The following is a 12689-nucleotide window of genomic DNA, read 5'->3' on the forward strand; positions in this document are numbered from 1 at the left end:
ACTCACACTCACACACACACACACACACACTCACACACACACACACTCACACACACACACACACACACTGACCATGCAGTTGGCGGTGAAGTGCTGGTGTTGTGTCTGCAGGTCGACGGCGTGCTGGTGGTTCTGGCCGACCTCCACCAGACTCTGCATGAACAGGTCTTTGCTGTGAGCGATCCACTCCGACATCTGACAGACAGGAAGAGCGAGACAGGTGAGAGGACGACCCAAAGCCACACCCCTTTGGATGACGGCGGCGGGTGTGAGCGTCACCTTGGCGGCGTCCTGCTCGAACAGGTGCAGCTGCAGCGCCTGGTCCAGGTGCAGCTTCCTGTCGCTCCAGCTCTGCAGCAGGTGACCGCGGGACGCCTGCAGACGGTCCAGCAGGGACGACACCTTCGGCGCCACGCTCTGGAAGTCCGCCCCGCCCGACAGCCAGCTGCCGTGGCTACCGCCGCCGCCTTCAGTTGAAGCGTCGCCGTGGGAGGGGCCCAGGCGCATTCGCTGGAGCAAGCTCCGCCCCTCTCGCTCGAGGGCGTCGACCGGCGCCGTGGCGATGGTGTTCCGGAGACGCCCGTGCTCCTCGAGGAGTCTGCGGAGGGAAACACGTGAGGTCACTCCTCTGAATCGATAAGAAATGATCTATCAGTCCGGCTGCGGCGCCGCCATACTTGCGGGCCTCGTCCACGTCCTGGGGCTCGGGTGTGCGGTTCAGCCCGGCCTCCAGCTGCTCCAGCTGGGCCAGCAGCTGCGTGGCGGCCCCCGAGAACTCCTCCAGGCCCAGACGCAGCTCGGTCCACTCCACGTGGTCGTACTCCAGCGAGCCGCCGAGGTCGGAGGTCAGCTGGGAGGGGTCGACGAGCCGGGACAGCCCCTCCACCGAGACCAGGCTGGTCTGAGGACAGGGGAGAGGACGTGAAACCAGTGCAAACCAGTACTAAACTAGTACTAAACTAGTGCAAACTAGCACTAAACTAGTACTAAACCAGTACTAAACTAGTGCAAACTAGCACTAAACTAGTACTAAACCAGTACTAAACTAGTGCAAACTAGCACTAAACTAGTACTAAACCAGTACAAACTAGTACTAAACTAGCACTAAACTAGTACTAAACCAGTACAAACTAGTACTAAACTAGCACTAAACTAGTACTAAACTAATACTAAACTAGTACTAAACTAGTGCAAACTAGTACCAAACCAGTACTAAACTAGTGCAAACTAGTACTAAACTAGTACTAAACCAGTACTAAACTAGTGCAAACTAGTACTAAACTAGTACTAAACCAGTACTAAACTAGTGCAAACTAGTACCAAACCAGTACTAAACTAGTGCAAACTAGTACTAAACTAGTACCAAACCAGTACTAAACTAGTGCAAACTAGTACTAAACTAGTACTAAACCAGTACTAAACTAGTGCAAACTAGCACCAAACAGTACTAAACCAGTACAAACTAGTACTAAACCAGTACTAAAGAAGTGCAAACTAGCACCAAACTAGTGCTAAACCAGTACAAACTAGTACCAAACCAGTACTAAACTAGTACAAACAGTACTAAACCAGTACTTAACTAGTACTAAACCAGTACTAAACTAGTACTAAACAGTACTAAACTTGAACTAAACCAGTACTAAACTAGTACTAAACAGTACTAAACTTGAACTAAACCAGTACTAAACTAGTACTAAACAGTACTAAACACTACTAAACTAGTACTAAATCAGTTTTACTATTGTAAAACGCCTGTAGTCAGTAGCAGTAGAAGTAATAGTAATAGCAGTAGCAGCTGCAGCAGTACTATAGTACTATAGTAGTAGTACTATAGTACTACAGTACTACTATAGCAGCAGTACTATAGCAGCAGTACTGTAGTACTCCTATAGCAGCAGTACTACAGTACTCCTATAGCAGCAGTACTATAGCAGCAGTACTACAGTACTCCTATAGCAGCAGTACTATAGCAGTACTCCTATAGCAGCAGTACTATAGCAGCAGTACTATAGTACTATAGTAGTAGTACTATAGTACTACAGGACTACTATAGCAGCAGTACTGCAGTACTCCTATAGCAGTACTCCTGTAGCAGCAGTACTGCAGTACTCCTATAGCAGCAGTACTGCAGTACTCCTGTAGCAGCAGTACTGCAGTACTCCTATAGCAGTACTCCTGTAGCAGCAGTACTGCAGTACTCCTGTAGCAGCAGTACTACAGTACTCCTATAGCAGTACTCCTGTAGCAGCAGTACTGCAGTACTCCTGTAGCAGTACTCCTGGAGCAGCAGTACTGCAGTACTCCTATAGCAGCAGTACTGCAGTACTCCTGTAGCAGTACTCCTGTAGCAGCAGTACTGCAGTACTCCTATAGCAGTACTCCTGTAGCAGCAGTACTACAGTACTCCTGTAGCAGTACTCCTGTAGCAGCAGTACTGCAGTACTCCTTTAGCAGTACTCCTGTAGCAGCAGTACTACAGTACTCCTGTAGCAGCAGTACTGCAGTACTCCTGTAGCAGTACTCCTGTACCAGCAGTACTACAGTACTCCTGTAGCAGTACTCCTGTAGTAGCAGTACTCCTGTAGTAGCAGTACTACAGTCCTCCTGTAGCAGTACACCTGTAGCAGCAGTACTACAGTACTCCTGTAGCAGTACTCCTGTAGCAGCAGTACTGCAGTACTCCTGTAGCAGTACTCCTGTAGTAGCAGTACTGCAGTACTCCTGTAGCAGTACTCCTGTAGTAGCAGTACTCCTGTAGCAGCAGTACTGCAGTACTCCTGTAGCAGCAGTACTGCAGTACTCCTGTAGCAGTACTCCTGTAGTAGCAGTACTCCTGTAGCAGCAGTACTCCTGTAGCAGCAGTACTGCAGTACTCCTGTAGCAGTACTCCTGTAGTAGCAGTACTGCAGTACTCCTGTAGTAGCAGTACTCCTGTAGCAGTACTCCTGTAGTAGCAGTACTCCTGTAGCAGTACTCCTGTAGTAGCAGTACTGCAGTACTCCTGTAGTAGCAGTACTCCTGTAGTAGCAGTACTCCTGTAGTAGCAGTACTGCAGTAGTAGCAGTACTGCAGTAGTAGCAGTACTCCTGTAGTAGCAGTACTCCTGTAGTAGCAGTACTGCAGTACTCCTGTAGTAGCAGTACTCCTGTAGTAGGAGTACTCCTGTAGTAGCAGTACTGCAGTAGTAGCAGTACTCCTGTAGTAGCAGTACTCCTGTAGTAGCAGTACTGCAGTACTCCTGTAGTAGCAGTACTGCAGTACTCCTGTAGTAGCAGTACTCCTGTAGTAGGAGTACTCCTGTAGTAGCAGTACTGCAGTAGTAGCAGTACTCCTGTAGTAGCAGTACTGCAGTACTCCTGTAGTAGCAGTACTCCTGTAGTAGGAGTACTCCTGTAGTAGCAGTACTGCAGTAGTAGCAGTACTCCTGTAGTAGCAGTACTCCTGTAGTAGCAGTACTGCAGTACTCCTGTAGTAGCAGTACTCCTGTAGTAGGAGTACTCCTGTAGTAGCAGTACTGCAGTAGTAGCAGTACTCCTGTAGTAGCAGTACTGCAGTACTCCTGTAGTAGCAGTACTCCTGTAGTAGCAGTACTGCAGTAGTAGCAGTACTCCTGTAGTAGCAGTACTGCAGTACTCCTGTAGTAGCAGTACTCCTGTAGTAGCAGTACTGCAGTAGTAGCAGTACTCCTGTAGTAGCAGTACTCCTGTAGTAGCAGTACTGCAGTACTCCTGTAGTAGCAGTACTGCAGTAGTAGCAGTACTCCTGTAGTAGCAGTACTGCAGTACTCCTGTAGTAGCAGTACTGCAGTACTCCTGTAGCAGTACTCCTGTAGTAGCAGTACTGCAGTACTCCTGTAGTAGCAGTACTGCAGTAGTAGCAGTACTCCTGTAGTAGCAGTACTGCAGTACTCCTGTAGTAGCAGTACTGCAGTACTCCTGTAGCAGTACTCCTGTAGTAGCAGTACTCCTGTAGTAGCAGTACTCCTGTAGTAGCAGTACTGCAGTACTCCTGTAGTAGCAGTACTCCTGTAGTAGCAGTACTCCTGTAGTAGCAGTACTGCAGTACTCCTGTAGTAGCAGTACTGCAGTAGTAGCAGTACCTCGAAGCTGAGCTTGGCGCTGCCCAGGTTGGTCTTGTGTTTCTGCCAGAAGGTGTCCGGCTTGATGAGCAGCGCCGTGTGGATGTTGGAGGAAAAGGACTCCTGCAGCGTGCGGAGAACCGGCTTCACACTGTCCCACTTGCTGCCCCGCATGTCCACCACCACGGTGAAGCCCCGCGCACGCACGTCCTCACTGAGGGGGGGCAGGCAGACAGGTGAGCGGAGAGGCGGGCGAGCAGAGAGACGGGTACAGAGGCGGACGGGTGAGCGGACGTTACCTGGGTATGGTCGACAGGTACGTGACCAATCGGCTGAGGTCTTCCTGTTTTATTCGATCGTGATTGGTTCTGGCAGGAAAGGTCAGGATTGGTCCGCCGCGTTTGTCCCGCCCACCTGGAGAACAGAGGCCGTTAAACTGGACCACATCAGGGCCAAAGTGGGCTAAAATGGACCACGTCAGGGCCAAAGTGGGCTGAAGTGGGCCACATCAGGGCCAAAGTGGGCTAAAATGGACCACATCAGGGCCAAAGTGGGCTGAAGTGGGCCACATCAGGGCCAAAGTGGGCTAAAATGGACCACATCAGGGCCAAAGTGGGCTAAAATGGACCACATCAGGGCCAAAGTGGGCTGAAGTGGGCTGAAATGGGCTAAAGTGGTCTTACCTGACACGAAGGCCACTTTCTCTCTGAGCACCGTGAGGACGTCGACTGCCCGGACGGACTCAGCTTTCCCCGAACCTGAGAGACAGAAACCAGAATCAATCGATCAGCAGCAGAATGTTAATCAATAAATATCTGAAAATAATCAGTTACTGTTAAACTTGTTTAACAAGTTAAAGTTAACATGACGCCCCCCGCTGGTTAGTGGATGCCATTCTGAAGCTTCTAGTTTGGCTTTATGGGCGTTGCCATCTTGGTTTTTTGGAGCCAGAAGTGACGTTCAGAAAGACTTCTGGTTGGTCGGGTTCAGTCAGGACCCTCCTCTGGTTGGTCGGGTTCAGTCAGGACCCTCCTCTGATTGGTCGGGTTCAGTCAGGACCCTCCTCTGGTTGGTCGGGTTCAGACAGGACCCTCCTCTGGTTGGTCGGGTTCAGACAGGACCCTCCTCTGGTTGGTCGGGTTCAGTCAGGACCCTCCTCTGGTTGGTCGGGTTCAGTCAGGACCCTCCTCTGGTTGGTCGGGTTCAGTCAGGACCCTCCTCTGATTGGTCGGGTTCAGTCAGGACCCTCCTCTGGTTGGTCGGGTTCAGTCAGGACCCTCCTCTGGTTGGTCGGGTTCAGACAGGACCCTCCTCTGGTTGGTCGGGTTCAGTCAGGACCCTCCTCTGATTGGTCGGGTTCAGTCAGGACCCTCCTCTGGTTGGTCGGGTTCAGTCAGGACCCTCCTCTGGTTGGTCGGGTTCAGTCAGGACCCTCCTCTGGTTGGTCGGGTTCAGACAGGACCCTCCTCTGATTGGTCAGTTTATGAAACAGCTTCAAACAGCGTCCACCAGCCAATGTGAGCCAATCAGGTGTTGGCGAGAGGAACTGACAGACGTTTCAATTAGAAAACTCAGTGTGTGTGTTGCAGACAGATATACAGGCTCTGCTATGGGCACCAGATCATCCTGCACAGTGGGACGAAGGTAATACACACACACACACACACACACACACACACACACTCACACACACACACACACACACACACACTCACACACACACACTCACACACACACTCACACACACACACACACACACACACACACACACACTCACACACACACGCACACACACACACACACTCACACACACACACACACTCACACACACACGCACACACACACACACACTCACACACACACACTCACACACACACTCACACACACACACACACACTCACACACACACACACACACTCTGAGGACAGAGAAGGTAAAAACAGGATGAGGGGAACTGAATCTCCTCCATCACACCGTTTCTCCTCCATCTCCCTCCTGCCCCCCTCCCTGCCCCTCCTGCCCCCCACCCCCCTTTCTGCCCCCCCCTCCCCCCTTTCTGCCCCCCTCCCCCCTCCTGCTGTGTGTTGCCAAAACAGGACATTAAAGCATGACCTCATTCATACATTAATTAATCCTTCATCCACACACAAGCAGTCAGTTATACACTCATACTTCTTTTAGTTTTTATTTGACTGTGTGGTTTTATGGACTTTTATTTCTTATTTGATTTCATTTATTTTATTTGTATATATTTATTTTCTATTTGGTCTATTATATTTGTGATTTTATTCATTTTCATTTTAGTTATTTATTTACATTTACATTTTTGTTTTATTGACTTCTCTATTCTAAATTCTATTCATTTTTATTTTACTTTTTATTTTTATTTGTTTTGTCCTTTATGGAAATGTTTTTTATGTATTTTTCATTTCATGTATTTAATTTTTATTATTTTCTTTCTTTATCAATTTAATGTATTTATTCATTTATCTTGTTTTCTTTCTCGTCATGTGTCATTTTTATTTTTGTTTTTTACTGTTTATTTTGTTGCTGGTCGTATAAAACTGAACAAAATCAAAAGAATATAACTGTAGTTTGTAGAATGAGGTTACAGCTCACGTAAATATGAGAACAGGCTGATCAGTGGATCTCTCTCCCGTCTTTCCCACGTGAATTAACGGACGTGTGTGTGTGTGTGTGTGTATGTGTGTGTGTGTTAACATCGAACAGCCTGCGGACACTAACGAGCTGCTGGTGGGAGTTTAAAGGCTGTAAACATGAATCCAGCCCCAGACAGACGACCACTAAACCCTGATTGATCCTATTTGAACATATTTTGCTGTCTAAGTGACTGATTGGTACAAAGAGGCTCAGAGTGTTATTCTAAGTGTGTGACAGCATCATGGAAAGGATCCCTACAGAGAGAGACCTGGAAGATCCTTTTGGTTTAACCACAAACAGCACACACACCAGACTACATTCACTAAAACAGGGATTTTAGAGAACAGGACACAGGAGCTGCTGCTCTGCTGCTGCCTCCATGAGTTAGTGTGTTTGTGCTACTGTGTGTTATATAAATATTGTGCTGGATCTGAATTAACCCTTTAAAACATCAAAGTCACGCAACAACATGAACAAGCTAACAGCTTGAGACCAGCACCTGCTGTTTAAAATGACTATGTTTGTCAATGGAGTCTGGTGTGTTTGAAGAGAGCGATGTAACAGCTCAGATTGTTATTCTAAGTGTGTGACAGCATCATGGAAAGGATCCCTACAGAGAGAGACCTGGAAGATCCTTTTGGTTTAACCACAAACAGCACACACACCAGACTACATTCACTAAAACAGGGATTTTACACAATCATTGCTGCTCTACTGCTGCCTCTATCGATTAGTTTGTTTGTGTTATTGTGTGTTCCAGAAGTATTGTGTTGTATCTGAACCAACCCTGTAAAACACCAACGTCACACAATAACACAAACAAACTAACTGATCAAAGCAGCTGCAGAACACAGCGGCTCCTGTGCTCTGTGAGGTAAAATCACTGTTTTTGTAAATGGAGTCTGGTGGCTCTGAAGAGAGCGACATAACGGCTGTTTCTGAGGGTTAGTTCTGACCCTTTAAAGCACCAAAGTCACACACACACACACACACACACACACACACACACACACACACACTGAGTCAGTGTAAAGCCTAAAATAGCTGCGGTACAGAGCAGATGAAAAGGCTTCAGAGGAACTCGCTGTCAGTCTGTCAGGACTCATCTCGCCGATTACACAACAAAGACTAATGAAGACGCTTCAGCGCGGCGTCCAAAGCGTCACACGGGAAGACGGCACGACGTCAGAGTCCCACGCCGACGGCACGACGTCCACCACGCACAGCACGTATTCTATACGTTAACACGCTTTGAGCCGTTTGACACGTCCAACATGTGAAAACAGCTTAAAACGGATCAAATGAAGCAGGAGGACGAACACGCCGTTACCATGGAAACTAGACGCCACATATACATGCTAGCAAATACAGCTCAGTGGTCACGTGACATCGTTTGTCTGCGATAAGATGAAATGGACTGGCTGTGTCTAAACCTTCACAATAAAAGCTCTCCCAATCCTTCACAATAAAAGCCTTCCCTGTGACTGTTTCACAATGAAACTCCAGCTTCTTCACACTAAAAGCCCCAAATTGCTTCACGCTGAAACATTTCTAGCTTCTTCACAATAAAAGTCTTCCTGCTTCTTCACAATAAAAGTCCTTTAGCTGCTTCACAGTAAAATCCAACATGTTACTTCACATTAAAAGCCCTCCCAATCCGCTGCAGTAAAATCCAACCTGGTATTTCACATTAAAAGCCCTCCAACTGCTTCACAGTAAGATCCAACCTGGTACTTCACAATAAAAGCCCTCCCAATCCTTCACAATAAAAGCCCTCCAGCTGTTTCACGGGAAAATCCAACCTGGTACCTCACAATAAAAGCCCTCCCAATCCTTCACAATAAAAGCCCTTCAGCCACTTCTCAGTAAGATCCCACCTGGTACTTCAGAATAAAAGCCGTCCAGCTGCTTCACGCTAAAATCCAACCTGGTACTTCACAATAAAAGTCTTCCAGCTGCTTCACGGTAAAGGCCCTCTCAATCCTTCACAGTAAAAGCCCCTCAGCTTCACACCTGCTCACATAATCTCTAAAGCTGAGTCACTGTTTGCTCTGAGTGAGTTTCCTGAACTTTGAAAAGCTGCTTTACAACATCGTCTTGTGTTTGATGTTTTGCTGTTACAAGCAAAATGTCGTGCGGCTGTCAGGTCCGGTCTCTTAAATCCTCCTCACGGGTCCTTTGGTGCATCGCAGCACATTTCTTCTGGATGTCACATGTATGGTCACATTTATATTGAAGCCTCCATCGTGGTTACAGTCTTCCTTTTCCATTTCCATATTCATCACTGATTCCTGTTTGTTTGTAGCCACGCTAGCGACCTAGCGCAACGCTACTATTGGATAGATTGTGGTGAAATTCGTAGCTCTGGTGAAGGAGGCCCCAATTCTTTGGTTTGTCTTCCCAACAGTTTGTATTTACGTCACTGCTGCTCGCTAAGACATGGGTCAGGGCCCAATTTCAGACTAGCAATAACTTTTAAAACTTTTACAGGATTGTATATGATGGCCATAATGGTCATAATTCCCATTAGTAGGTGAGTATTTTTAAACCTGTGGCCCCCATTCGTGGGTATTTTGGTGTCTAAATGGCTTGTAGGTCCACTAAAAGTGCTTGTTTGATCCACTGACAGGCTCAGAGTGTTATTCTAAGTGTGTGACAGCATCATGGAAAGGATCCCTACAGAGAGAGACCTGGAAGATCCTTTTGGTTTAACCACAAACAGCACACACACCAGACTACATTCACTAAAACAGGGATTTTAGAGAACAGAACACAATCATTGCTGGTCTGCCGCTGCCTCCATCAGTTAGTTAGTTTGTCTTATTGTGTGTGACACAAATATTGTTCTGGATCATATTTAAACCTTTAGAACAGCAAAGTCACATAATACCACAAACACATTAACCGATTCAGGCAGCAGAAGACCAGCGGCTCCTGTGTTAAATTACTGTTTTTGTCAATGGAGTCTGGTAGCTTATATTTTTAATGTATTGTAATATTCAAACCCAAGAAGTGATGTTTTGGTTTGTTCTTCATGACTTGAGCATCATATATTTATAAAATCCTTTTGATTTAACCACAAACAGCTGTTATATCGATCTCCTCAAACACACCAGACTTCATTGTCGAAAACACAAATTTTAGCTCAGAACACAGGAGTTGATGATCTACTCCTGCCTTGATCAGTTAGTTAGTGTGTGTTATTGTATGTTAACACAAGCATTGATTTGTATCAGAATTAACCCTTTGAAACACCAAATTCACACAATAACGCAAACGAACAAACTGATCGAGGTAGTTGCAGAACACAGCTGCTCCTCTTAAAATGACTGTTTTTGTAAATGGAGTCTGGTGTGTATGAAGAGAACGACACACAGTAAGACAAATAAAGTTATTAGACACCAAATGATATTATTCACACGTGCTCTTCGTCTTCATCATCCAATTATTCGGCACTTATGAAGAATTTGGACGCAGAACTACAAAATGGAACGCTCCAGTAACCTGGCCCCACTGTTGCTATGGCTACCCGCAGGTGAACGTAGCCCACCTTTGGCCCAAACCGAAGACACCCCCAGTGTGGGACTTTAATTGACAGCTGCCAGCCAATCAGAGAGCAGCACGGCCTCTGTAGGAATGAATGGGCCACGGGGGCGTCACGTGACCACGTCTCACAGCTTCTATTACCGTGTAACAGTATTACCACACACACACACACACACACACACACACACACGTTTGATAGCCAAGCAGGCCTTCCCACAATCCTCCTTGGTAGGACCCCCCCCCCCCATTGATACACACATGGAGGATGGAGGGATGCTGACACACACACACACACACACACACACACACACATTCTCTGAGTCAATGGGCGGATGTGGAGGCATCATGGCGACAGCAGCTCCCACTACACACACACACACACACACACACACACACACACACACACACACACACACACACACACACACACACACTCACACACACCCTACCTGCCGTCGCCAGGCCGTCCGGGCCCGCTTCTCCTCCTCCATCCACCGGATTCATCCTCCCCCCTCCTCCTCCTCCTCCTCCTCCTCCTCCTCGCGCTCTCTCCTCCGTTATGTACCGTCGGCCGCTCCGCTCCTCGCGCCTCCTCCCTGCCTACCCGTCCATCCCTGCGGCTTTACATCAGATCGGGTCGGACTGTGGATGTGTTCCCCTCCTCCCGGTACCGATCAGCGGGTCACTGCTGCATCCTCCTCGGCTGAGCCTCGACGGTCCTCCTCCTCCTCCTCCTCCTCCTCCTCCTCTGCTGCTGCTGTTCTTACGTTACCGTGATCCCGCGCATCACATCACGTCACCGCAGGTCGCTGGTACCGACACCGTTCCGGTCCTCCGTGAGGTCCAGCAGCCCCGCTCCCGGTCCCGGTGCCTCCCCGCGCTCCTCCCGCCGGTCCAGGCAGCGGACGCTCGGTGTGTGTTTCAGCACGCAGGCGCACCGGAGAGAGAGAGAGAGGGGCGCTGTGCACGAGGGCTGCAGCAGCTGCTGCACCGAGCGGCTCACACACACACACACACACACACACACACACACACACACACACACACTCACTCACACACACCCCGGTACTGATCTACTGTCTGTATTTATTTATTTTATTTTGATTTATTTCAGTCACAGATTTTTATATTTTCTTTTATTTACATATTTTATTTATTTCAATTTTATTTTGTTATTATATTTTATTTTTATTCCTGTCACATGTTTTTTTATATTTTATTGTTTTAACATAAATTGTATTTTTTTCAAGTTTAATTTGTTCAATTGTATTTTATTATATTATATAATATTTCATTTTATTTACATATATTTCTTATATGTACTTATTGCGTTCAATTTTATTTGTATAGTTTTTTACTCCAGTCACATATATATTTATATTGTGTATTTGTTGTATTTTATTTACATATATTTTATTATATATATGTATATAGTCTATTAATTCATTATATTTTCTATATTTATTTTATTTAAATATATTATGTTTTATTTTATTATATTATGTTTTATTTTATTTAATTATATTATGTTTTATTATATTATGTTTTATTTTATTATATTATGTTTTATTTTATTATATTATGTTTTATTTTATTTAATTATATTATGTTTTATTATATTATGTTTTATTTTATTTAATTATATTATGTTTTATTTCATTATATTATGTTTTATTTCATTATATTTTGTTTTATGCCACATGAAAGAATATTTAATAGAAGACAACAGGAACCAGTAAACATTAGATAAAGACACTTTATTTCATGCAGAGACATAAATACAGTCAATCTGTTTTATCCATCAGGATCCATAAGAAGGCAGAAGCATCTTATTCACACTAGAATCCAAAGGATGCTCTTCACCTCTTATTGATCCACAGACTCAAACTCTTTCACCCACAGCAGGAACATTTGTCATGTTTTCCAGCAGCTTATGGACACAGAGTGAGAACATGCAGAGCTACAGCGCCCCCCCCAGGCCGTCCCAGCTCACAGCCCCCCCCCTTAATGAAATAATAACTGCAGCTTCCAGCCTTCAGACCTGTTAGTTCACCTGTCATCACTCTGCTGCTGTTTCTCTGTTTGTTGTATTTAAATAAAGATCTATTGAATTGAAAGAATGAATAAATAAACAAACAGACTGATGTTATTATATTATTGTCTTTTCTCCACTTTTCTTTAATCATGAAAACTGAATCATTACAAACATCAGGACAATAAAGTACAATAACTTCCTCTTAGCACATAACAGGAGACATAGATTAGACTGTGGAATATAATATGATACTAACACAGTGAGACCAAGACAGAAAACAAACAGTGAAATGAAGCAGGAAGGTGATAATGAGGCTGAATCCCTCCATAATCATCACTGAGCCTCTGTGCTGCAGGGGGACGCGCCGTC

At 45.8% G+C, this 12689-nt stretch overlaps 2 protein-coding genes across 2 annotated transcripts in view; one reads left to right on the top strand and one right to left on the bottom strand.

The window, feature by feature from the left end:
- LOC139223690 (kalirin-like) overlaps window positions 1-10789 on the bottom strand; it is a 49654-nt gene extending 38865 nt beyond the window's left edge. Inside the window, exons 1-7 of the mRNA XM_070855664.1 lie at window positions 10735-10789; window positions 4762-4836; window positions 4378-4492; window positions 4100-4292; window positions 678-901; window positions 280-598; window positions 73-195 (exon numbers count right to left, since the gene is read on the bottom strand). Coding sequence (XP_070711765.1) covers window positions 73-195; window positions 280-598; window positions 678-901; window positions 4100-4292; window positions 4378-4492; window positions 4762-4836; window positions 10735-10789 — 1104 coding nt within the window. The remainder of the gene's footprint in view (window positions 1-72; window positions 196-279; window positions 599-677; window positions 902-4099; window positions 4293-4377; window positions 4493-4761; window positions 4837-10734) is intronic.
- eif5b (eukaryotic translation initiation factor 5B) overlaps window positions 1-12689 on the top strand; it is a 96045-nt gene that overhangs the window by 72984 nt on the left and 10372 nt on the right. The gene's annotated exons all lie outside the window — the stretch shown is intronic.

Source organism: Pempheris klunzingeri, chromosome 24, assembly GCF_042242105.1.
Source record: "Pempheris klunzingeri isolate RE-2024b chromosome 24, fPemKlu1.hap1, whole genome shotgun sequence".
Lineage (NCBI taxonomy): Eukaryota > Metazoa > Chordata > Actinopteri > Acropomatiformes > Pempheridae > Pempheris > Pempheris klunzingeri.